Here is a 27,380-nt window from a genome sequence, read left to right on the forward strand (position 1 = left end):
AAGCAGGGGGAGCAACAGAGGAGAGGGAGAAACAGGCTCCTCACTGAGCAGGGAGCCTGATGCAGGGCTTGATGCCAGGACACTGGGATCATGACCTGCGCCAAAGGCAGACATTTAACCGACTAAGCTACCCAGACGCCCCTAGACTTTTCTTTCATTAAACAATTTTTGTATTGCTGGGATATACCCAACTTAGTTTTAATATTCAGTATACATTGTAGGATTCTATTTGCTAGTATTTTATTTAGAATTTTGTGATCTAAGATTGTAAATGGAATTGTTTTATAATTTTCAATTCTCATATTGTCTTTTACTGGTTTCAAGATATCCCAGGCTTACAAAATAAGTTAAATAACTTGTTTTTTCTTTTCTCTAGAGCAGTTTGTGTAAGAGAAATATTGTTTACCTATTTATTTTTTTTTTTTTAAGATTTTATTTATTTATTCATGAGAGACAGAGAGAGAGAGAGGGGGAGAGACACAGGCAGAGGGAGAAGCGGGCTCCATGCAGGGAGCCCGATGTGGGATTTGATCCCGGGACTCCAGGATCACGCCCTGGGCCTAAGGCAGGTGTCAAACCGCTGAGCCACCCAGGGATCCCCTGTTTACCTATTTCTTGAAAGTTAGGTGGAACTTCTCTGAAAGAATGTGTTGTGTGTTTTGTTTTGGTATTATGTATTTTGGTAGAGTTGGCTACTGATGCAGTTTAATGTTCATAAGTCTTATTTTTTTCCTATTTCTTTTTTTTTAAGATTTTATTTCTTTATTAGAAAGAGAGCACACGCGAGACATCAAGAGCAGGGAGAGGGGCAGAGGGAGAGGGAGAAGCAGAGCAGGGAGCCCAATGCAGGGCTCTATCCCAGGACCCAACCTGAGCCAAAGTCAGCTCTTTAACTGACTGAACCATCCAGGTACCCCAAAGATTTTGTTTATTTATTTATTTATTTTAGAGAGAAAGAGAAAGAGAGCATGAATGGGGGGAGGAGCAGAGGGGCAGGGAGAGAGAGAATCTCAGGCAGATTCTATGCCAGCTACAGAGACTGACATGGGACTTGATCTCATGATCAAATTGCTATTTACAGCAATTTTTTAAAAAATATTTTATTTATTGGGGCACCTGGGTGGCTCAGTGGTTGAGCGTCTGCCTTCGGTTCAGGATGTGATCCTGGAGTTCCAGGATTGAGTCCCATATCGGGCTCTCTGCACGGAGCCTGCTTCTCCCTCTGCCTATGTCTTTGCCTCTCTATCTGTATCTCTTATGAATAAATCTTTTAAAAAAAGATTTTTAAAAATTTTATTTGATATATATATATAGAGAGAGAGCACAAGCTGGGGGAGGGGCAGGCAGAGGCAGAGGAGGAAGCTGACTCCCCGCTGAGCAGGAAGCCCCATGTGGAGCTCCATCCCATGACTCTGGGTTAGTGACCTGAGCCGAAGGCAGACACTTAACCAATTGAGCCACCCAGGTGCCCCTCTACAGCAGTTCTTTACCCAGTATCCATGATATATTTTATCAGTACATTTTGTCCAACTATCAAGAAAAAATTATAAGAGACACTAAAAGGCAAAAAACAGTTTGAAGAGACAGAACAGGTATGAAAATCTGATACAAATATTACAGAGATATTGGAATTACCAAACCAGGAATTTAAAACAACCATGATTAATATTCTAAGACTCTAAAAGATAAAGTAGGCAGCATGCAAGAGCAGGTGGGTAATGTAAGCAGAGAGATGGAAATTCTAAGGAAAAAAAGAGAAATGCTAGAGATAAACATTAACAAAATGAAGAATGCCTTTGATGAACTCAATAGACATAGCAGGGCAAAGAATCTCTTAGCTTGAGGATATAACAAAAGAGATTTCAAAAAGTGAGAAGCAAAGAGAAGAAAGAATGAAAAAGAATATTCAAAAATATTCAAGTTGTGTTTGTGTGGAAAAACACAAAAGTATAATATACACATAATGGGAATACTAGAAGAAGAAAGCAGAAAGAATAAAAACAGTTTTTGAAGCAATGATAACTGAGAATTTTCCTCAAATTAATGTCAGATAGCAAACCACAGATCCAGGCAGCTCAGAGGGTATCAAGCATGATAAATGTCAAAACCAACTAACTAACCAATCAACAAAAACACTACACCTAAGCATATAGTTTTCTAACAGTTTTTTTAAAGAAGATTTATTTTTTTTTATTTATTTGAGAGAGAGCAGGCGTAGGTGGAGGGATGGATTAGAAGGAGAGAGAACCTCAAGTAGACTTCCTACTAGGGAGGCTAGTCTCATGACCTTGAGATCATGACCTGAGCTGAAACCAAGAGTCAGAACTCAACCAACTAAGCAGCCCAGGGGCCCCTAGGCATATCGTTTTCTAAGTACAGAAAATGAAAGATAAAAAATCCTGAAATAAGAGGAGAAAAACACCTTAATGATAGATTAGCAAAGCTGAGGATTATATCCAACTTCTCAGAATCCATGCAAGCAAGAAGAGAGTGGAATGAAATATTTAAAGTGTTGAGAGAAAAAAACCAATCCCATCAACCTAGAAATCTGTATGCCACAAAATTACTCTTCAAAAGTGAAGGAAAAATAATGACTTTCATGGAAAAACAAAAATAGAGGGAATTTGTTGCTAGTAGTTCTGCCTTGTAAGAAATGTTAAAAGGTTTTAGAGAGAAGGAAAATAATATAGGTCAGAAATTCTGATCCATATAAAGGAAGAAAGATTACGGCTCTGGTGGTTCAGCTGATTAGACGACTGACTCTTGATTTTGGTTTAGATCATGAGCTCAGGGTTAGGAGATTGAGCCCTGACTTGGGCTCTGGACTCAGCAGGGACTCTGCTCAGGATTCTCTCTCCCCCTCTTCCTCTGATGCACCCCCCCCCATGTACTTGCTCTCTCTCTCAAATCTTAAAAAATAAAGGAAGATTATTACAGAAGGAATTTGTGAAAGTAAAATAAAAATGTTTATTTTTTTATTCTTAATTGATCTATCAGGTAATATTTTATTCAAAATAATAAAAGCAAGGGGTGCCTGGGTGGCACAATCAGTAAAGCATCCGACTCTTGGTTTCTGCTCAGGTTGTGATCTCAACCTGTTGTGAGATCAAGCCCCTTGTGGGTCTCCACACTGAGCCAAGTCTGCTTGAGATTCTCCTTTTGCCTGTCCCCACCCATGTTCCCTCTATATATCAAATAAATAAATCTTGAAAAATAATAATAGCAAGTGTATTCAATTATGTGTGTATATATGCACACACTTACAGGTGGTTAGGTATAAGTGGAATGATAGCAATGATAAAAGGGACAGGAAGTAGGAATTAGGAATAGTTTGTTTTTATAAATTACACTACTAATGAAGCAGTGTAGTATTATTTGAAAGCGGACATGGATTACTTGTAAATGTATATAACAACTTATAGGGCAACCACCGAAAAGAGTAAAAACAGAGGTACAACTGATATGCTAAGAAAAAAGAGAAAATGGAATAATATAAAATGGTTGATGAACACTAGCAGAAAAGAGTGGAAGACAAAAATAGGAACAAAAAAACAAGGGCAAGAAGTAGAAACCTAATGTATATGGTAGATACTAAATTATATCAGTAATCACTTTGAGGCATTACACAATGATAAAAAACAAATAATCCTTATCATGTATGTGTGTGCAACAGCAAAATACCAAACTGTGTGAGGCAAAAACTAATATGACTACAAGGAGAAATAGATTAATCCACTATTATAATTGGAGACTTCACTACCCCTCTATGAGAAATGGACAAATCCAGCAGGCAGAAAATCAGTAAGAACACAGATAAACTCAACAACACCATCAATCACCTGAATAAAATGCATAATTATAGACTGCATTGTTCAACAACAGCAGAATCCACAGTCTATTCAAGCTCACATGGAACATTATATATGTCAGAAACTTAAAGCTATCCCACTACTATCTGCAGTAAAGCAAGGATATCCCCTTTCACCACTTTTCTTTTTTCTTTTTAAAAGATTTGTTATTTATATGAGAGAGAGAGAGAGCTAACACGCACATGCACATGGGGCTGGGAGGGGCAGAGAAAGAGGGAGAGAGAGAAGTTCAAACAAATCCCACTGAGTGGAATTTGAGATGGGATTTGATTTCAAGACTCTGAGAGCATGACCAGAGAGGAAATCAAGAGTCAGTTACTTAACTGACACCCCTCATCACCAATTTTCAATGTCATACTGGATGTTTTAGCTAAGCAATAAAATAAGAAAATGAAGGGGACGCCTGGGTGGTTCAGTGGTTGAGCGTCTGCCTTTGGCTCAGGACATAATCCTGGGTCCAGGGATCTGGTTCTGCATCAGGCTTGCTCCCCTTGTGGAGCCTGCTTCTCCCTCTGCCTGTGTCTCTGCCTCTGTGTGTGTGTGTGTGTGTGTGTGTGTGTGTATCTCATGAAAAAATGAGTAAAATCTTAAAAAAAAAAAAGAAATAAAAAATATACTAAATTGGAAGGAAGAAACAACTGTCTTTTTAGATGATATGCTCTTCCATGTCGAAAATATGAAAGAATGGACAGGAAACTCCTGAAACTAGGAAGTGATTATAGTAAGCTTGCAGAATACAAGGTTATTATATAAGAGCCAATCACTTTCACATTTACCAGCAATGAGAAAGTTCACTTTGAAATTAAAAACACATGACCATTTATATGGACAATTCCCATAATGAAATACATATAAAATATGTACAAAACTACAAAACTATTTTTTAAAAGATTTTATTTATTTATTCATGAGTGACACACACACAGAGAGAGGCAGAGACACAGGCAGAGGGAGGAGCAGGCTCCATGCAGGGACCTGATCCCGGGTCTCCAGGATCACACCCTGGGCTGAAGGCAGCACTAAACCGCTGAGCCACCAAAGGATCCCCAAAACTACAAAACTCTAATGAAAGATATCAAATAACTAAATTAATGGAGAGATGTTCTATGGTTATGAATAAGAAGACCCAATATTGTCAAGATGTCAATTCTCTCAAACTTGATCTATAGATCCAATCAAAATCCCAGGAAGTTATTTCATGGATATCTACAAACTGATCCTTAAGTTTATATGGAAAGGGAAAGACCCAGAAGAGTCAGCCCTATATTGAAAGAGGACAACAGGGATCCCTGGGTGGCGCAGCGGTTTGGCGCCTGCCTTTGGCCCAGGGCGCGATCCTGGAGACCCGGGATCGAATCCCACGTCAGGCTCCCGGTGCATGGAGCCTGCTTCTCCCTCTGCCTGTGTCTCTGCGCCTCTCTCTCTCTCTCTGTGGCTATCATAAATTAAAAAAAAAAAAAAATTTGAAAGAGGACAACACATTTATTTTTTAAAGATTTTATTTATTTACTCATGAGAGACACACACACAGAGAGGCAGAGACACAGGCTGAGGGAGAAGCAGGCTCCATGCAGGGAGCCTGATGTGGGACTCAGTCCTCAGTCTCCAGGATCACACCCTGGGCTGAAGGTGGGTGCTAAACCGCTGAGCCACCCAGGCTGCCCGACAACACATTTAGAGAACTGACATTACTTTACTCCAAGATTTATTTATTTATTTATTTATTTTTTAATTTTTAAAATTTATTTATGATAGTCACAGAGAGAGAGAGAGAGGCAGAGACACAGGCAGAGGGAGAAGCAGGCTCCATGCACCGGGAGCCCGACGTGGGATTCGATCCCGGGTCTCCAGGATCGCGCCCTGGGCCAAAGGCAGGCGCCAAACCGCTGCGCCACCCAGGGATCCCCCAAGATTTATTTATAAAGTGACAGTAATCAAGACACTGTGGTATTGTCAAACAAATTGACCAAAAGATCAATGGAACAGAATAGAGAACTCACAAATACACTCACATAAATATAGTCAACTGATCTTTGGCAAAGGAGCAAAAACAATACAATGGAGCAAAGATAGCCTTTTCAACAAATGATCCTGGAACAACTCGATATCTATATGCAAAAAAAGTGAATGTAGACACAGACCTTACCCTCTTCACAAACATTAACTTATAATAGATCATAGACCTAAGTGTAAAAAGCAAAAACAATAAAACTCCTAGAAGATACAGTGATGATGTTTTAGGTATAATACCAAGATGCAACCCATGTCAGAAGGAATTAAGCCAGACTTCATAAAAATTAAAAACTCTGTGAAAGACACTATCAAGTGAATGAAAAGGCAACCAGAGACTGGAAGAAAATATTTGTAAAAGATATATCTGATAAGGGACTGTTACCAAAATATACAAAGAACTCTTAATACTAAGAAAACAAACGTCCCAATTAAAATCACAATAGGGTACAGACCTTAACAAATACCCTACCGAAGAAGATACATAGATGGCAAATAAACATGAAAATATGTTTATTTGCATTATGTCATCAGGGAATTGCAAATTAGAACTGCAATGAAATACCACTGTACACTTATTAGAATGATCAAAAGCCTGAACACTGACAATACGAGAGGCTGGAGAGGATGTGAAACAGCAGGAACTCTCATTCATTCCTGGAGGGAATGCAAAATGGTACAGCTGCTTTGGAGGACACTGTGGCAGTTTCTTATAAAACTAAACATACTCCTACCATATGATCCAGCCAAATTAAAAATGTACATTTTCTCTCTGCCACAGTGATAGTAACAATTTTGCTAAATAAAGTAGTAAGGACTTACAGGAGTTTTTAGAATTAGAATATTTCTCTTTTCAGCTAGGAAGAATCAAAGACAGTAGTGCTTTATCGAGTCATCTTGTTTTAACTGCACAATCGACTCAGGAATTAGGTGATATTATTATTTTTCTCATTCTATAGATGAGGAAACTGAGGCTCGAGTAGGTTAGGTAATTTGCCTCAGATCACAGATCTAGCAAGTGACAAAGCCAGTTTCTTTTCAAGGTTTTCTTTTTAACTTTTTTTTGTAGTAAAAATACATAACATTAAAATTGTCATTTTCACCATTTTAAGCATACAATCCAGTGGCATTAAGTACATTCACAGTGTGGTGCAACCGTCCATCATCACTAACCATATCCAGAACTTTTTATCATCCCAAATAGAAACTCTCTGTCCATTAAATAAGAACCTTTCTTTCCTCCCACCAGCCCCTGACAACCATCATTCTACTTTTCTGTCCCTATGAATTTTATTCTATATATCTCCTGTAAATGGGATTATATAATGTTGCCCTTTTGTGTCTAGCTTATTTCACTCAGCATGATATCTTCTAGGTTATTCCATACTGTAGCATGTCACAGTTTCCTTCTTTTATAAGGGTGAATAATATTCTATTCCATTGCAATAATATTCCAATATTCATTCGTTCCAATGTATGAATAATATTCCAATGTATAAATAACATTTCATTTATTCATCCATCAATGGACATTTGTTTCTGCATTTTGGCTATTGTGAATAATGCTGTTATGTATATGGGTGTACAAATATCTGCTTGAGTCCCTGCTTTCAGTTCTTTTGGGTATATATCTGGAAGTGGAATTGATGGATCATATGGTCATTTTGACGGATCATATGGTCATTTTATATTTAACATGTGGAATAGAACAAAATTTTAACAACTGTTACTTATTAAATGACAGTGTGCTAGGCACTTTTTTTTTTTTAAGATTTTATTTATTCATTCATGAGAGACACAAAGAGAGAGGCAGAGACAGAGGCAGAGGGAGAAGCAGACTCCCCATGGGGAGCCCAATGCAGAACTCGATCCCAGGACCCCAGGATCACTCCCTGAGCCAAAGGCAGACATTCAACCAATGAACACCTTGGCACTCTGTGGTAGGCACTTTACATCGTCTTAAGTCTTTGTATGATTTTAAGGTATAATATGTCTAAGCTTTATATGAAGAAAGAGGTTAAATAACTTGTTAGAATGACATAGCTACTGAATGGCACATTAAAGAAAGAATCCAGGGATCCCTGGGTGGCGCAGCGGTTTAGCGCCTGCCTTTGGCCCAGGGCGCGATTCTGGAGACCCAGGATCGAATCCCACGTCGGGCTCCCGGTGCATGGAGCCTGCTTCTCCCTCTGCCTATGTCTCTGCCTCTCTCTCTCTCTCACTGTGTGCCTATCATAAATAAATAAAATTAAAAAAAAAAAGAAAGAAAGAATCCAGTCCAGTGTTCTTCCTGAAGTACATTCTCATTGGTCTCATGGATTGATTGTGTTTGTGGCAGGCATTGTTGCTGGTCTTACTAGTGCACTCAAACACTTTTTCCTTGCTAGGTGAACCCTGATTTTATCTAGATAAAGGAAAGCAATGTGCTCAGAGAAAGTGAAACTTTTCTCCTTCGAACCCAATCAATGACTGGAAACCAGGTATAGCAATCTGATTTTCTGGCCAAAAAGATGTAAGAGGAACTTTGCTGAGCATTTTGGGAATTATTTTTTTCTGATAACCCAAGAGAAGGCAAAAGAAATATCATCTCTTTTTTCTTCCTGTTCATACTACTTAAACTATGTTCCTGAGATAATGTGGTAGTTCCTAATATTTGAAGTGATGAAAGGAGGCAATTGTCTAGGAGGAAGACAGGCCATAAAACAGAGTAAAGATCATAAACTCTGGAGCCAGAAAACCTAGATTTTTTTATTTTTATCTTTTAAAAGATTTTATTTATGTATTTGAGATAGAACACAAGGAGGGGGAGGAAGGGCAGAAGGAGAGGGAGAAGCCGACTCCCCATTGAGCAGGGAGCCTGACAGGGAGCTCTACTCGGGGCTCCACATGGGGCTCCCCATGGGGTTCCACACAGGCACACAGGACCTTGAGATCATGACCTGAGCTGAAGGCAGATGCTTAACTGACTGAGCCACCCAGGTACCCCTGACAGCCTAGATTTTAATCCTAACTCTGCTACTTTATTAGTAGTATGATCTAGAGTGAGATAATTAACCTCTCTGTGCCTCAGTCACTTCAGCTGCAAAGTGGAGACAATATCAAACTCACAGAGTTGTTGTAAGGACTAGAGGAGTTCGTGCCTGGCACATGATAAGTACTCACCCAGTAATTGTTAGCTGTTGTCGTTGTGGTCATTGTTATTATTACTATTAATGGTGTAAAACAAAGCCTTTGGAGACTCAGAGGCTGGTAGACATATATATAATCCCTGCAGTGGGACCTGTAACTATTAACAGCCTAGCTTGCTTTCCTCTGCTAACACACAAATTACTCAGGTTGCATTTTGACTTTTTGGAACATTGCTACATTTTGCATTGTCTATATTACCCTTCATATTATCATTCTATAACACAAAAGAAATCATCCTCTGCTGATAGTTTTCTATTACCTTTAGGATAGACTCCAAATGTAACATGTCAAACTCTTCATGATCTGTATCTATCACTTGCTTTCCTCTCTAGATATCCTGTCATTCCCCCACATGTACTCCATGTTTCAGTCATGGCCAATGACCTCATTCATTTAACAAATAGTTATGAGTGCCTAGACAAGAACTGTGTAATGCACTGGACAATCGACAAGATGTAAAAGTACTTTCTGTCCTCATGGAGTTTATATTATGAAAACATTTAGTTACAATCATCATAAGGGCTATGAGATAAAATATGCTATGCTATGCGAAATGAAAACACATAACAGTGAAACCTATCAGAGCTCATTTAAACCTATATGCCTTGACCCATGCTATTTTCCTATTGTGGATTCTTTCTTTTTCTACCTGCCCTGCTCTACTTTTTCTCAAAAGCCTCTCCTGACCTGCTTCTTCTTCTTCTTCTTCTTCTTTTTTTTTTTTTTTAAAGATTTTATTTATTTATTCATGAGAGATAGAGAGAGAGAGAAGCAGAGAGGCAGAAGTAGGCTCCATACAGGGAGCCTGATGTGGACTCGATCCTGGGACTCCAGGATCACCGAAGGCAGGTGCTAAACCGCAGAGCCAACCAGGGATCCCCCCTGCTTGTTCTTCTAATGGACTCTCATAATACACATTGTTTTCACATATTGAAATCATATTGCTTTCACAGAATTTATCCCACTGTTGGTTTGCTTAGGTCTTTTTGTCCAGCATTCCTCTTCCTCTGAGTCTTTTATCTCTGTACCCCAGGGAACTAAAATAAGTCTTTGTCCAATGAATGGCATCCACTTAAAAAAAAAAAGAACAACTTTTTATCTTGAAATAATTATAGACTCAGAAGAGGTAGAAGTAATATAGAGTTCCTTGTGTACTGATCACCTAGCTTCCCCCAGTGTAACATCTTATATAACTATAGTACATTATCAAAAGTAGATTGACATTAGCACAATGAAATTAACTACACTACAGACCTCAGATTTTATCACCTTTGTATGCACTTATTTTTATTTTATTATTTTTTAAAAATATTTATTTATTTATTTATTCATTCATTCATGAGAGACACAGAGAAAGAGAGAGAGAGAGAGAGGCAGAGACACAGGCAGAGGGAGAAGCAGGCTCCATGTAGGGAGCCTGATATGGGATATGATCCTGGGTTTCCAGGATCAGGCCCTGGGGTGAAGGCAGTGCTAAACCGCTGAGCCAACCACTGCCTGCACTTATTTTTAAATAGGTGTTATATATAGTTCTATTAAATGCTATCTTATATATTGATTTGTGATTATATCACAATTAAGGTACAGAATGATTCTGTTACCACAAAGAACTCCCTTGTGCTACCCCATAATAATGATGTCCATTATAACTAGGTTTTTTCTGTATTATTACAAGGAAGCAAGATGGAGAAGATTTATCGCATATCAGCTTTGGAATGCAGTGTCCCTTTCAGAGATGGCCCTGGGAACTTCCTCCCCCAAATTCAAGATTTTTAAGTAGGTTACAATGTTAAAATTAACAATAATGTTTTAAATTATCCTACCATCTTAAATGATTATGACTTATAACATTAAGAAATGATTAAGCACAGAAAAGACTCAAATTTAGAAAATTTGTAGTGGTATCTTTACTTTTTCCAATAATTATTTGTTTTGTTTTCTAGAATCATGACAATGTTTCAGATGCAGTCTTAGAAAGATACTATTTCATGGGTGTTGACATTTAATTAAAAAATGCTTTGTTGACTAAAAAGGAGAGCTTTAAACAATGTCATATGCCTAGTTTTGGATATTGATCACGTGGGAGCTGCTGTACAGTCCATCCAGTTAATGTAATTGTTAGAAAATACTGATTTCTGATCTCCTTAAATTAGACACTGTTAACTAGTTGTGACTGTTCAGCTTTCAAGCTGAGGGGCAGGATCTGTAAAAAAAAGAAAAGAAAAGAAAAGAAAAAATGAGGGTGGTATTGATGCTAATAATGCCAAGCACATAAAATTGTTCTATGATAGCAGCTAAGGATGGAAAGTTAAACAAGAAGTCAGCCTCCTCTACTACAGCAAGCCCCTTCTTCTTTTTTTTTATTTTTTTAAAGATTTATTTATTTTAGAGTGTGTGAGAGAATGAGAGCAGGGGTGGAAGGCAGAGGGAGAGGAAGAGAGAGAATCTCAAGCAGATTCCCTGTTGAGCATAGAGCCAGCTGTGGGGTTCTTCTCATGATCCTGAGATCATGACCTAGTGGAGATCAAGAGTTGGATGCTTTACAGACTGAGCCACCCAGGTGCCCTTGCCCCTTCTTCTTGCTCAAAGCCCCTCTGAGACTTTTTTTTTTTTCCCTGAGACTTTTTAAGGGGATGGCAACCTTAAGGGAAAAAATGGCAAACAAGTTGAAATATTTAAGGATAAAATGTTCAACCTGTTCTTTTTCTAGTTAAAACAACAAAAAAATTAACCTCTTTGAAACTCTAGAAACTACAATCTAGCTGGCTAGTTCTCAGTGTTTGTTTGTTGTTAATAATTTTACTTATTGGGCCACCTGGGTGGCTCAGCAGTTTAGCGCCACCTTCAGCCTGGGGTGTGATCCTAGAGACCAGGGATGGAGTCCCATGTCAGGCTCCCTGCATGGAGCCCGCTTCTCCCTCCGCCTGTGTCTTTGCCTCTCTCTCTCTGTGTGTCTCTGAATGAATAAATAAAGTCTTAAAAAATATTTATTTATTTATTAAATAGGCTCCATGCCCAATGTGGGGCTTGAACTCACGACCCTGAGATCAGGAATCACATGCTCTACTCCCTGAGCCAGCCAGGCACCCCAGCTCCATGTTTTAAATGTTTAAATTGATGCTTTAAGTATTAATGAACTAGCAGACTGCTATTTGTCTGACCCAACATCCATTCCCAATGCTTTTCTGCCTTATACTTCGTATTAGAGCTGGGAAAAACTAAGTCTTCACAGCTGCATTTGGCCAAATTATATCTCTGGAAACTGAGATGAATGTGGAAGTCTGTGGAGTTGGGGATATGAGGTACTGTCTTGAGGAGGCTTCTACTTTCTGAAAAAATAAAAATGAGCATAGATGGCTGAGGCCACTCCTTTCCCCATCTTTCTGCCTTCAATAAAGGTATGAAGGCGGGGGTCCCTGGGTGGCTCAGCAGTTTAGCGCCTGCCTTTGGCCCAGGGTGCCATCCTGGAGTCCTGGGATTGAGTCCCGCGTCAGGCTCCCGGCATGGAACCTTTTTCTCCCTCTGCCTGTGTCTCTGCCTCTCTCTCTCTTTGTCTATGTCTATCATAAATAAATAAATCTAAAAAGATATGAAGGCTAAAACTTCTGTGGCTATCCTGCAACCATGACAGATGTCAAAAGAATCACAGAAATTGTGGCTCTGGTGTTTCTGAGCTGTTGAAACTAGGGTAACTGACTACCTACAGAGTTAGGTGACCAAATAGATCCTTATGGAAATATTTACTTGCAGTCAAATGCATTCCCAACTGTAAAGCTATTAAAATGGCACCTTTTTAGTCCTCTCTCTCATCCTCACAATTAGCTACTCTTCCTGTAGTTCTGATATTACTGTCTAATCACCCAAACTAGAAAATTCAACCACCCCTCACTTTTTATTTCCCCCATCCTCTTAATAACCAAGTCTTGTTTATTGTATGTAGCTAGTTTCAAATCTATCTGTTTCACTATCCTCCCTGCCATTAAATTAGTTTAGACACTGTCTCCATCTCCTATCTGGGCTATTTTAACAGTCTCCTAAGTTCCTCACTTCCAGTTTGATTATCCACCATGCTTCAGAATTATTTTTGTATCCTATCAAGATCCGTTTCTCCTTAAAAATCATAAATGGCTCTCTGTTGTTTACAGGATGAAACACAAACTTTTTTCTTCTTTTTAAAAAAGATTTTATTTATCTTAGACAGTGAGCACAAGCAGGAGGGGCAGAGGGAGAGGGAGAGAGAATCTCAAGCCAATTCTCGGTTCTGCGTGGAGACCAATTCGGGCTCCATCTCATGACCCCAATATAGTGACCTGAGACGATATCATGACCTGAGCCAAAATCAAGAGTCAGTCAATTAACCATGCACCATGCAACCTGCCGAACACCAACTCTTACCAAAGGTATTGTTTGTGGTTTGTGCCTTCTTGTTCAGACTTTGCATCTCACGCGTCCACTGTCACAGCGTAGGTGCTCAAGTGTGTGAAATGACTGAATCTTTTGTAAGGCTTCTTTGTTGTTTAATATCAAAACATTTAAGCGTTTAACCAGACTAAGGAGAGTGATAGCATACCTGGCATTCAATAAAGATGGGTTGAATGAATCTATTTTGAATGACTCCACTGTAAAACCCTTTACCAGTATTCCCAAATAACACACATCTTGGCATGCATTCAGTTGATCTAACCTACAGGAAGACGCTCTTTGGTAACGTAAAGGCTTTTAGTGCATAATTAGTCATGTACATTTTGCACACGGAGTTTGTGCCGAGCGTGTAAATTACAAAGGTAGGTGAAGTCTGTGTGGGCATTCCTGACAATTTTGCATCCATGGATAACTTCCACCGAATGAGAGAGGCAATCTACAACTTTCTGCTTGCTAGCAAGCTGTACCAAGTTAACCAAACCGGCGTGGGCCACAAGCCATCTGCTGCTACAAAGGCTTAGCTCGTGAAACTGAAGGCGCTCGTTGGAGCTTGCTTGGGGGTGGGGTGGGGGGGCAGGTAGCCGCCGCATTGCAGCACAAACCTCTCCGAAGGCTTCCTCTACAGCGGCTCCCCTCCGCACCCTGACAACGGCGGCGTCCCCAGAACTGCGGGCCCTTTCAGGTGCTGCTTTTGAGGCTTTCCTTGGCCTTGAAAGACCGGAGACGGAAGCCTTTCTCGATACGATCGGGGAAGCCGAACATGCTCTGAGAGTGGAAGGCGCATTTTGGGGGAGCAGGGGCTGAGGCCACAAAGCCCACTGAGCCAGCCAGCCAGCCACCCAACGTGTCCCTTTCTTCCCCTGGCCTGATGGTTGGCTAGTCCTCCTCGTTCCCAATTCCCGACCCAGCCTGCAAATGTTTGTATTTCAAGCGCGGGGGGGGGGGGGCGCCCTGCGGGGGAAGAGCCTACAGCATAAAATCTGGTGCTTCGGCGTCTGGATTTCCTAGCATGGGGTTTCTCGGGCCCCCCCGCGCCCCCCGCGCCCCAGCCCCGCGCGCCTCGGGGCGACCACCGCGCCGCGCACGCGCCCTCCGGGGCCACCGACTGACCTTCTCCGGGAAACCCCTCCAACAGCGCCTCCCCGTCACCTCGCGCCGCCCCCTCCCTCCCCTTTCCGCTTCCTTTCTCGCGCTTGCGCGGACCCAATTGTTTTGGCTTTCCGGTGGGATCCAGCAAAGGAAAAGGGCGGGGGAAGCTGGGGTAAGGGCGGGAGAAGAGCGGCGGGGGGGGTCCTCAAGAACCCGGGAAACTGCAAAACTGCGGCTCGGGCCGCTAGGCGGACGCGAGCGGCGGGAACCGAGGCCCGGCGAGGGCTGGCGCCCGGCCCCTGGCCGCGCAGGGGGCCCGCGAGGGGGGCGAGCGAGCGAGCGAGCGAGCGCGCGCCGCAGGGGCGGGGCGGGAGGGGCGGGAGGGGAGGGGAGGGGAGCGGCGAGCCGGGCGTCTCGCGGGCCGGCGGCGCGGCTCCCGGGGGAGGAGTCTGGCGGAGCTCGGGCCCTGAGGAGCGTGCGGCGGCGCCCGCAGAGGACGCTGCTCCCCGCGCAGGGCGGACCGACGAGGGAGGGCGCGAGGGGAAGCCGGAAGGAAGACGAGGCGGAGGCGAGACCCCGGCCCCGGCCGAGGCGGGAGGGCCACGCCCCCGCCGCCGCCGCCGCCGCCGCCTCCCGCCCGCCCGCGGGGCCCAGTGTTCTCGGGGCCGCGGCCGCGCCGGATCCCCGTCCTCGGGACCTGCGGACACGGGTGAGCAGCGTCGCCAGCGCCGGGCGGGGGGGCCGCGGGGCCCCGCGGAGGAAGCGGTGGGAGGGGGCTCGGCCCTTTGTGGCTCCGCGGGCGGCGGCGGCGGCGGCGGCATCTTTCAAACCCGAGACGCTTCCGCCGCGGGCGGGGGAGGGGCGCGGGCCGCCGGCGCCGCCCTCCGCGCCCTGCGGCGGCCCCTCGGCAGCCCGGCGCCCGGCCGGCGTGCGGGGCGTGTGGGGCCGCGGTGGCCGCGCCGCGCGCGGGGGCGTTTCCGGCCGCTCCCCCCCCCCCCCCCCGGGCGGCGCCCTGGCCGCAACCGGCGGCCGCCGTCGCCGAAGCGAAGCCTCCTGACGTGCCCGCGACCCGGTGGGAACGTGCTGTGGTGGCGTGCTGGTTCTCCCCCCGTACCTCTGAAGTAAGCACGAGCGATGCGGATCAGCAGAGATCCCATTACGGTCTCACGATTTTCAAAAGAAAGCAGAAGCCGCCCTTTGACAGGAAGCCGTGTACGTATTTGGCTTTAGACTCGGACGTCGCTAACTCGCGTGAACTCGCCCACCCCCTCCCCCGAGCAGCCGACGGGCCGTGAAGCGGAGGAACGTCTCCCGGGGTGTGACCGCCCCCCGCCGCCCCCCGCCGCCCCGACCTCCGCGCCCGCGCGCTCCGTCAGCCTGCGGAGCCCGGGGGTTGTCGGCCACCGCTCCGCTCCCTTCAAGCGAAAATAGGAAGAAAAGAGAAAAAGGACCCCAAAATGTAGAATTAACTTTAAGAGGGGCACGCGTGCAGGTAGTGCTCGTGTTCCTCTCCATCCCTTAGCCCTATAAAAATGTAGGGTGAGGGCGGGTCACGTGCTGTTTACCTAGGAATCTGTACGTGCGGCTCCCTGAGCGCTCGGGACACAAAACCCTATATCGGCAGCGTGGTCTTGACCAAAATTGTATTTTCTTCTGTCGCGGCAACTGATCAACAGGGTGGGTGTTGGTTTTCCTCCTTCCCTCTGAGTTGTGGATTTTCTGCCCGATTTTGAGAAACACGGACTTCATCTCTCTCGCCATTGTGAGTGACTGACTTATTTCGGTTAACCTTTGGTAGCGTTTTTTCACAAGGATTCCCCCCCCCCCCCCGCCCCCCGATCTAAAAGTAAATGGAAAAGTCAATCCCGCCAGTTCTCTAGTCTTGACGATGTGGAGTTCTGCTGCTGTTCTCACCTGGCTGCTAGCTAACGTTGAGCTTGCTGCTTCGCTTTGCCCTTTCCTTGGTCTAGTGCCCATCGAAACCCCTTTGGTTTGGGTCCCTAAATCCCCCAGAACTGGTCCGTCTGTAAACTGCACAGGACCGTGGCGTTTCTGTGGAGCATGCCTTATAGTTCACACTGTCCCGACCTAGTGCTGTTTCCTGAACACGGAGTTTTGGAAGCAGAGTTTTAATGCAATAACTCTCCTCCCCTTTTTTTGTTTGCTCTCATAGGAAGCCTAAAATCTCTTTATTCTTGGGGCCTCTAAGAAGGTGGATGGAAATAGCAGTATCCTAGTTCCTAAGTCCGCACAATTCTGTACATTTTTTTCTTTCAGTTAATGGAAATGATGAGGTATCTCATAAGATTCAAACATTGAACGTTGAGTTCCTAGCAATTCGGAGGTAGTCTGAAAAGCCAAAAGGTTTTATACATTTATTTAGACAAGAGATGTTTTGCTCACAGACCAGGAAAAAGGATTTGTGCTGCTGTCATAAGCTATATGAATGAAAATGTCAAACTTCGTTATATCTCAGTCTCCTCGTTTTCAGTTTTGTGGAGTTTGAATAGAGCAAGTAATACTTAAGTAACTCAGTATTAGCAATGACAGGTTGATTGCAAGTAATGTTTTTAAATATTTGAAGATTACTCCTCGTTCCCTTGCCAGGAATTTGCAGTACCTAGATTTCCTCAGTGTGGGAAGAAGGGATTTTTGAAGATTTGGAGAAAATGTAATTTAATGAAAGCTTTTAAAATTCTTTGCTTTCTTTGCTCCACTTCCATACCTCTGACAAGCGGTGACATGCTGTAGCTTCCATGGTAGGCACAGGGTTTTAAATATTCCTCAGTTTATCTTCCCCCCCCCCTTTTTTTTCTTTTTTGGAAGAAACTGAGAAACTTCAGTAGTTACAATCAGTGTTAACTGGCTGTACCCTTAACGACCACACCAGTATATTTGAGTGAAAAATATTTTCTCCTGTAGTTGTGTTTGAAAAAAATCATTGACTTGGTGGAAAATGAAATCTCAGTGAGACCATTAAGGTCAGTTTTGCTTTAGCTTATATTTCTCCACCTTTCTTAAGTCACTGCAGAGCTGAAAGGAAAAAATGGGAAAGTGATACCCAAAATAAAAGGACATACTATACTCGTAGAATTATTCTGTCACAGGTGGCATCTCCTTTATGGTCTTGTCTCATTTTTTGTTGTTAAATTTTTTTTTGAAGTGAAATAATTTACTAATTGTAAGGTAGTATGGAGGCTTATACTTGTAATCTGAATTTACTTGATGGAGCCCTGTAGACTCTTCAGTGTGGTTGTAAATGAAGAACGTAAGAATAGATCTGAGGTCTGCATTTGGTTAGAGTAGGGGGAGCTATACTGAAATTTATCGAACTTGATAAAATCTTCAAAAGGCAAGGTGGTTTTTTGTTTTGTTTTGTTTTGTTTTAATATTTTATTTATTTATTCATGAGAGACACGGAGACAGAGAGGCAGAGACACAGGCAGAGGGAGAAGCAGGCTCCATGCAGGGAGCCCGATGTGGGACTCGATCCCGAGTCTCCAGGATCACATCTGTGTAGTGGTTGACAATCAGTGTAAAGAAAGACCAAGTAGTTTTCCAGACATTCTCAACTGTCAGAATGGTTTTGATAACCTGAAAGCAAACCTGCCGGCACCAATATTTTGTCCTCCCTATGGAGCAACCTATCTCATTGATTCGAACAATGTTTTGTTTTGTCACTGGTGCTTCCTGGTTCTCCCTTAGTCGAGTCCCCGCCCCCCCCCCCCCCCCATCAGCTAATCAAGATTAGCTTTTGTTGAGCTGGTTTGTTTTGTGATTTGTACCATCAAAATACTCCCTAAATCTTTGAAATGAGTGTCTAAGATCCCCTTCACTCAGAATAAAAAGACAATTGTATTTGAGTGCTGAGATCTTGTAATTGGGACGCCTGGACCTGGTATATAGGTATGGAGATTCAGGAGTTGGGAAAGTGGGACAAAAAGCCTGGCCATTGAGTGGATTAATAAATACAACTTCATATGTTTATGTAGTAGTGTAATGTGGTAGGCACTGTCCTAAGATCTTTATAAAATGCATTTGCATTTAATCAACTCCTTGAGAAGAGTTCTATTTTCATCTTCCATGTTGCAGATTAGCATACTGTGGTACAGAAAGTAAATAAACTTACAAAGGTCACACAACTGGTAAGTTGAGGAATTGGGCTTTCACGGCTCCATCAGTAATGGTCTTAAATTTTTGGCAATAACTTGACATTCAGAATGCTTTGGATCCTTTCCAAGAAAAGTTTTCTATCTTCTGTTTGGGCATTTGTAGCATTAAAAGATGCAGCACCGTCTAAGTTAATAATATACAGCTGGAAAGTGCTTCGTACAGATGATGACCTAGAGTCTGCTGCCCTTCTTCTTTCTCATTACTTCATCCTTTATGTAATTTCTGTGCAGTCCTAGTTGGCAGCCTCTTTCCCATCTTTTTATTTCATTTAACATATACAGCTCAGTTAATTGCTGATCAAAGTCATTTTTACGTTCAGCAGTTTTTTAATACTTTATTTTTTCCTTGATCTTTCAGGTTTTGCCTGGTTAACATTAGAAGAGCTTGCTTTGGGGGCATCTGGGTGGCTCAGTCAGTTAAGCATCTGACTTCGGCTCAGGTCACGATCCCAGGGTCTTGGGATCAAGCCCCGGTATCTGGCTCCCTGCTCAGTGGGAGAGCCTGCTTTTCTCTCCCTCTGCCTCTCCCCACTGCTTGTGCACTCTCTTCTCATTTGCTGTGCTCTCTATCTCAAATAAATCTTAAAAAAAAAGAAAAGAAAAGCTTGCTTTGCTTCTATTTGTGTTTCTGTAGCTACTCAGTGGAAGGATACTACAAATGACACACCTGTGGGATCAAAGTGAAATCAGATACCTCCCCTCCCCCTAATAAAATCTGCTGCCATCAGCCTCTGAAATCTCTGAGTGTTTGGAGTTATTTTTTTTTAATTTCAGCCTTTCATGCCTTTCTCCGATTAATCTTGGGTTCTGTACTTTTAATATCAGTGTTCAGAATCTATGAAATATTTGTTAGTATTATTTAATTTTGAATATTAGCAGTATTTGTTTTGTGTTGATTTTCTTTGTAGAAACAGTTTGGGACATATTTCAAAGCCTGAGGACTTAAGCACCTTTTTTGTAGTATTGTTATTTTATAGTCCCACTGATTATTTGAAGAAACCTGTTGGAGTAAGTTCCTGTAAGAGGTGTTTAATATTTTTAAATAGAATTGTATATATTAATCTGGATTGCTGACTGATTTAATCCTGATCACTTAATAGCAGTGTTTTGAAACTTGTGTGGTGGAATTCACTCAATAGAGAAAAACTGTATTAGAACCAAAATTTTTGCTTTTTTAAATTGTAATTTATAAATTTCTTATTTTCATAGGTAGCCCTTAGATTTAAAAATAAGTTGGACTTTGTCCCCTAATTTTTTGCAGAAAATTAGTGGCTAGAGAATAGAAGAATCTCATCCTGTTATGTGGCATTCTAACCTTAATGCTGTTATTCTCTGCCATCAAGTAGATCAGTAAAAAACATTAATTGAGCCCATAACTTAGAAAAAGAAGTTAGAATATGCATAGTTTTTATGTTAAAGTACATTGCACTTTATTAGATTCAAAATTTCATTATACGGTGTCTGTACAGCTCCCATTTAATTCTTGCTCTAGTTGGCATTTTCATTGTGGAATATGTTTTAATATTCTAATGATCAGCTTTAAAATCCAAGATTTTAAAATCTATCCCTTTACACAAAAAATCTCACACATCTTGTGGTTTTCAAATGTATGTAGTTACTGTTGTAGTTGATAAAATAGAAAATAGGTTGTGTTTTTGACTCTATAGTATTTTCTCATTGTGTTTTTTTTTCCAACAGATTGTCTTGTAGAAGAATGTCCTTTTTGTTTTTAACCTTGATAAAGGGTACTCAGTACATAAAAGAGAAAGTGTTTCAGAAATCCACTAAATGGGATGCCTGAGTGGCTCAGTGGTTGGGCATCTGCCGTCCGCTCAGGGCATGATCCTGGGGTTCCAGGATCGAGTCCCATGTCGGGCTCCTTGCATGGAGCCTGCTTCTCCCTTTGCCTGTGTCTCTCTCTCTCATGAATAAATAAATAAAATCTTTGGAAAAAAAAATTCACTGAACCTGCAGTAGGTAAGGGAAGCAGTTGTGTTGATTACATAATAGATGTTAAAATATTTTAGTTGAAGAGTGTAATATATACAAGTTAGATTAAGAGTTGTATATAATTCAACCTTTAGGCAATTCAGGCTTGTAGGGTTTTTTCCTTGTTTTTTTTTGTGATCTAGAGGGAAAATATTCTAGGAAAAACAACTTGTGTCATGCATTTTAATCACAGACTCTTAATATTTGATCAGGAAGCAGTCTGAAGCAGAGATTGGTGCATGTGGCCTGCAGCCTGTTTTTGGAAATAAGTTTTGTTGAAACACAGTATGTCCATTTGTTCACATACTGTCTTTTGGTGCTTTGAGGCTGTAACAACAGAGTCAAGCATTTGGGACAGAGACTATAGCTTGCAAAAAAGCCTCTTAGAATATTTTGTCTTTGAATAAAAGAGAAGTAGTATATCCTTTAAAAGTTTGTTTTTTAAATTAGAAAATCATTGCATATGCTAGTAGAATTCAGAAGGCTTAAAAAGGTCTTCAATAACTTTTTCCTCTTTGAAGTATGAACCACTGTTAGTGGAGCCAAGTGCCAACTACCTCCTTTGCTTATATTACTTGTATTACACTTTTTCTAATGATAATAAAATTTCTTGTTCTTGTGTTATCAGAAGTTTGGAGATGAAAGAGCAAGACAGATTTTAAGAGAAACATTCCTTATACCCAACTTGTTTTAAGCTGCCTTTTAGCTTTTGTCTAGAATAACTGGTATGTATGTATGTATTTATTTATTTATTTAAAGATTTTATTTATTCATGAGAGACACCCAGAGAGGCAGAGAGAGAAGCAGGATCCCTGGGAGCAGCCTGTTGTAGGACTTGATCCCAGCACCATGGGATCAAGACCTGAGCCAAAGGCAGATGCTTAACCACTGAGCCACCCAGGTACTCCTAGAATAACTGGATTTTTAAATCATGGTTTTGGCTGTAATCTGTATAATAAGAATAAATGTATATGGTGTTTTGGAGCTCTAGTGGTTGGCAACTCTCAGTCTGAGTACTTCAGAGTATAATGACCAACCCTTAATGAATACTCAGTAAACATATGTTGAATTAAATTTAAGTAGACGTTAATTTATGATGGAAAATTAAACGATTTCCTTGATACCTGGGAATTTGTGGGTGCTAACTTCTGCAAATAACAGAATGTTTGACTTATTTTGAAGCTAATTTTAGATATAACACAGAATGATAGTTCTATTGCAATTTATTAAAAAGGGAAAATTAATAAAATAGGTCAGATCACTAAGTAATACGGTACAGACTTTATGAAATATTTTTAGGATATTGATTTCAAGTTTTGTTTTTGGGAGAGAAAGAATCTTGTTACAGTAAATGTTCATGTTACAGGCATTTGAAGCTTTGATCATTTTAAACTTTGCACCTTTTCATGTTTTTAGTTAGTATATTTTGAAGTCTATATTCTCAGAGAAGTGACAGTTTTATTTTGAATTGTACTAGATACAAATATGCTTAAATGATTAAACTTCTTTACTTTAAGTATATCTAAATGACTTCCTTTTTCTGTTTTAGTATTAAGATATCCTAATAAAAATTACCTTGTCAGGAAGAAAATGAACCTTGGATTACAAAGTAAGGGGCGGGAAATAGGAATGCCTAAAGCAGTCAGAATGAGGATTACATGAGGTTGGCTCACTGTGTAATTTTGAAAAAGCAGACCATTTGTTTTAGTATGGTTTCATGGGTATGATTAATTAAAAAAAAAAAAAAAATCTAGGGATCCCTGGGTGGTGCAGCGGTTTAGTGCCTGCCTTTGGCCCAGGGCGCGATCCTGGAGACCGGGGATCGAGTCCCACGTCAGGCTCCCGGTGCATGGAGCCTGCTTCTCCCTCTGCCTGTGTCTCTGCCTCTCTCTCTCTCTGTGTGACTATCATAAATAAATAAAAATTAAAAAAAAAATCTAGTAAAACCCACACATAACAAATTAAATGGAGTCTTAAAAAGTCACAGCAAAAAATCAAATCACTACAAAAAATTAAATCATACTATTGGGTTAAAGGAATGACCAGAGTGAGCCTGTATAGCTAGTCTGCAAGGAATTCTGGGGCCTAGCAGTATGATCCAAATCCATCCTGGCCCTGGCTGCCAGTTCCTGTCACCTGGCTTAAATATGGATGAGGATGAATTTGGGTCTTGCAGCTAGGATTGAGTCTTTTAATTTCTCAATGTATGCATTTCTTTTTAAAAAAAATTTTTTTTTTTAAATTTATTTATGATAGTCACAGAGAGAGAGAGAGGCAGAGACATAGGCAGAGGGAGAAGCAGGCTCCATGCAGGGAGCCTGACGTGGGACTCGATCCTGGGTCTCCAGGATCAGTCCCCGGGCTGCAGGCGGCACTAAACTGCTGCGCCCACCGGGGGTGCCCTTCAATGTATGCATTTCTATAAGCTAAATTTCCAGAGGTAGAATTGATAGAGATATTCAACATTTACAATGCCAGGTACTTTGCTTTCCGTAATAGTTCATTTGCAATTCTGAAATTCAGAAAGCTCTTGAAATCAAGTTTTAAGAGAAACTAGCAAAACTCAACCTGAAGTAACATGAGGCTATTTATAGTATTATATTCACACTATTCGTATTTCCCACAGCAAAGATAGTAATATGTTCGATTATGGAGTGCTGCGCCAGACTCCTTGAGAGAGTCCTATAATACATGATGTATGTACCACAGTACCACTATAAAACCTGAAAAATTCTAAATTCCAGAACATACCTAGCCCTAGGAGTTTTGAGTAAGAACATGTAGGTATGAATTGGCGTACACTCCAGTAGAAGAATACTCATTTTCCTACACCCTTGCTAACACTAGACCTTGCATTGTTGATAAATGAAAATAGTGATTTTAGGTGATTAGGTATTAGCTTTAGAGGTTGTGGTAGTAGAACTTAGATTTATAGTGTAACTTTCAGATCTGGAAGAGCGAAGTCATTACCTTAAATGACCCAAAATCTCACTCTGCCTTTGCACCTGTTTTAGTTATGTTCAGAGTTAAGTTGGCTGGAAATTTGACAGTGTATATCAAGTTAGCAGTTTGTGTAATAGTATAGTTTGGCAGGAAGTACAATGTGATCTTCTTTTTGACATATGGAAGATACTTTGTGAGAAAAAGTGGTAGTGGTTCCAATCATGGTATTATTTATAGGTTTCATGTGAGTAGTACTTGATTTTCTGATTATGGGAACTAAGAACCATCTAATTAGAAAAGAAGTGAGTTTTTATTTTTTATTTTTTTTGAAGTGATAGTTTTTAGCTATGTAGTAATTCTGTATGAGTTTTACCTCCTTTCTTGATTTGTAATTCCTTTGCCATATGTTGTAATTTCTGATTTCCAAATAAAAATTTTAATTTTAATTCAGTTGGAATTTCTTTTGATGAATGGTATGCAATATAACTAAAACCTAGGGTTTCCTCTCAAGTGGTTAGCCGGTTCCAACATTATTTGTTGAACTAAACCAATCTTAAATTTTAAAATGCCAGTGTTTATATCCAATTTCTTGTATTTACTTGGGCTTCTTGTAGTTTGTAGTACATTTTAATATTTGATGAGAGTTATGAGGAAAAACTTGCCCTTCCTTCCCTCAAATACCCTGGCAACTTCTGCGCATTCTTCTAGGCAGATATTCTGCAAATAGGATTTAGATTGGTTTTGTATTAAATTTACACATCTTGGATCATTAAATTCATATTTGTATACTATGGAGTCTTCCATTTAGGGTCCTACACATGTCTCTACCATGTTTAGTTTAAAAAAGTTTTTTTTTTCCCCCAGTAAAATTTTATACTCAAAAGGATTTTTAGGAAGGAACCACTATACAAAGAGATATATACTGCATCTACTTCCCTTACTGGACTGAACTACACATTTAAAAAACATAGTTTATGCTTTGGAAATAAACTAATGGAATCTATTTACCATGTAGTTTAACTAATTTAAATATAAAAACTTTGTTGAGTGTATTTAGGATATATCCCCAAAATGAGATTTCTCTGTGCAAGAGAAAGGGTTTTTTTTTTTTCCTCCTCTTAAATTACAGCTCCGTATTGCCACTAAACAAAAAACTAGGAGATTTGGCTTTGCTGGTAATTTAAATTCTTTAATTTTTAAGTAACTTTAAAAATATGTGCTTACTGATGTGCTTATTTTCTAGGATGTTTACGTTTTGAAGAGAAGGCAAAAAGTTAATTTAAAACTATAAATGTAAAAAAAATAAAACTATGAATGTTAATTTTTTTCGGTCTTTTTATTTTAAATGTAATAGATGTCAAAATGTTCCTTTTCTCAGGTTTCATTTTTATGGCAATGTCTGAAGTTGAACTTCAAATAAATATAATTTATATTTAAATCTGCCATTTTAAGCATCGTATCCTAAAAATATACTAGCCTACTCTTAACTGGCCTTTTTTTTTTTTTTTTTTTTTAATTACTCCAGAGGACCCACGGAACATAGGATGCCACCACAAAATCTACCTCGTGTGTTATTCTCTTTAACCCATGAGCTGCACAGCAATTGCAAATTTGAGCAAGACGTTTGCAGACTGTGTTGAAGAACTGAAGAACCTAATTAACACAGGATGACCTAGGAGTGATTCTAAGCATATAACAAGATACTTACTCTTCATTAGCAACTGTGTCAGTCTTGATTCTGAATGCTGCAGATAACAGCAAGCAGAGTTTCTCCTTTTTTTGTTTCTGAAGCATTCACTTGACCTTCCATCAGTAAGACTGACTTTTCCAATCTGTTCCGGGAGATATTAATGGAATACAGTCATGTCCACTCAAGACGAGAGGCAGATCAATACTGAATATGCTGTGTCCTTGCTGGAACAGTTAAAACTGTTTTATGAACAGCAGTTGTTTACTGACATAGTGTTAATTGTTGAGGGCACTGAATTCCCCTGTCATAAGATGGTTCTTGCAACATGTAGCTCTTATTTTAGGTAAGTACTTTAATCTTGCTTGCTTTGTAATTTCAAATGCAGAATGTTAGTTTATTTTAATGTTTTAATTGGAACTCTTTTAAACTTAAAAAATAGACGTTTTCACGTTTTGCTTAACTTTTCTATTCTGATGGCATAGTGTTGGTGAAGTCACTTCCTTGCATGTATAAGTAAAGGACAGATGAAAGAAGTTTTTACAAAAGTTTAAATATAAGAAATTTGTTGAAATTAACTCAGGTAAAGTTTTAGTTATGGGGAGACAAAAAGATTAAAAGAGAAAGAAAAATGAGTAATTTTTATTTATTGAGATTTTAAGATACTGTATTTCTAAAAGAGTAGTCATTGTTGATAGATGTAAGTAGGCTAAGTAATAACTTAGAGGATCATTGTTGCTATTCATACATGTTAAGGACTTTATTTCCTTTGCAAAAATATTTTTCTCACTTTTGATTATTGTTAGCCTTACCAGACTCCTTGCCAGATTTAAGTAATTAATAACATTTTTCTCTGTGCCTTGGAATTTAGAAGCTGATTTATTTTGTAATAGCATATAAATAAAGTGTAACTTTGCATTTTTATGATCTGCAACTTTTAATCTTTTTAGATAGATTTTACTTTATTACATGTAGATAGATTTTACTTTATTACATGTTTCATGAGAGGAATAGAAGCCAATGCATAGAAATTCTTTTGTGTTCTGCCCTAAGGTTGAATTTTTACTTAATATCTAAAAGGAACAGGGTGAATAAAGATGAGGTAAATGTGGACCAGTGTGCACCTACCACAGGTATTAGTGGTCATAAGTGGAGAGTAGCAGTGAAAGTTAATTTCTGCTCTCCTTTAGTGACAGTTCTAGAAAGGACAGGTTTAATGTTGATTTTTTAATGTCAACATACATGAAGGTGTAGAAATGTCACATTTCTTAATGTAACACATCTCATGATTGCAGAAGCTGAGGCCCAAATGCTAATTATCTTTGCTGTGCCAGCAGTTTCAAGTTAAGCTGTGGATTTTTCATACAATTTCAGACATTGATTTTCTTAGAAAGCTAGCATATTTGCAAACAGTGGTTCTAAAACTTGGTTAATCATCAGAATCCTCGAGTGCTTCTACAAACAGATTCTTGGATCTCAAACCTAGGAATTCTGATTCAGGGGACCTGTGTGAGCATTTCAGAATTTTTATGTTTAAAAAGCTTCCCAGATGATTTTGATGGTCAGTTTCTTTTTCAGATCTATTTGCTTAGTTAGATGGTGTTAGAAATTTGAGGTTATAGGTGCAGTCAGTACCAAAGCTGCTTATTAGTGCTGTGCTCTCTTTTTAAAGATTTTTATTTATTTGAGAGCGAGCTCACACACCAGCACAAGTGGGGCGAGGGGCAGAGAGGAATCTTCAGCAGACTCCGTGCTGAGTGTGGAGCTCCCTCCCAAATCAAGAGTCGGGCACTTAACTGACTGAGCCACCCAGGCACCTCAGTAATGTTACTGTCTTAAAGACAACACAGTGTTTTTTAAGGCTACTGTTATTTCCTCATCACTGGCCAGTTCCCTTTGTTAGCATCCTTGGTCTTCAGAGAGAATATATTCTCCTTAAAGCAAATCAGATATTAAGAAGTAGAAATAATTACAAGTAGAAAGAAAGAATAGTCCAGTACGTCTTTGGGA

General features: G+C 40.4%; 2 protein-coding genes and 1 long non-coding RNA gene across 9 annotated transcripts in view; 2 read left to right on the forward strand and 1 right to left on the reverse strand.

Annotated features, from left to right (window-relative positions):
• Positions 1-13,668, forward strand: part of LOC140608717 (retinitis pigmentosa 9 protein-like) — a 53,475-nt gene extending 39,807 nt beyond the window's left edge. For both annotated transcript variants that reach the window (XM_072783560.1, XM_072783558.1), the window contains one exon: positions 10,744-13,668. The gene's annotated coding sequence lies outside the window, so the exon portion shown is untranslated. The remainder of the gene's footprint in view (positions 1-10,743) is intronic.
• KBTBD2 (kelch repeat and BTB domain containing 2) overlaps positions 1-27,380 on the forward strand; it is a 53,608-nt gene that overhangs the window by 18,393 nt on the left and 7,835 nt on the right. Inside the window, exons 1-2 of one of the 6 annotated variants that reach the window (XM_072783543.1) lie at positions 14,662-14,751; positions 25,209-25,716. In XM_072783543.1, the coding sequence (XP_072639644.1) occupies positions 25,547-25,716 (170 nt within the window). In that variant the 5' untranslated portion in view covers positions 14,662-14,751; positions 25,209-25,546. Of the gene's footprint in view, positions 1-14,661; positions 14,752-15,088; positions 15,289-15,632; positions 15,792-16,145; positions 16,342-25,208; positions 25,717-27,380 lie in introns of those variants that run through there. The other 5 variants (XM_072783541.1, XM_072783542.1, XM_072783545.1 and 2 more) reach the window with 5 other exon arrangements.
• Positions 13,265-14,673, reverse strand: LOC140608720 (uncharacterized). Its single transcript, XR_012010692.1, has 3 exons — positions 14,601-14,673; positions 14,093-14,255; positions 13,265-13,638 (listed from the first exon to the last, which is right to left on the reverse strand). It is a non-coding gene; the product is annotated as an uncharacterized lncRNA (long non-coding RNA).

Source organism: Canis lupus, chromosome 18, assembly GCF_048164855.1.
Source record: "Canis lupus baileyi chromosome 18, mCanLup2.hap1, whole genome shotgun sequence".
NCBI classification, from domain to species: Eukaryota; Metazoa; Chordata; class Mammalia; order Carnivora; family Canidae; genus Canis; species Canis lupus.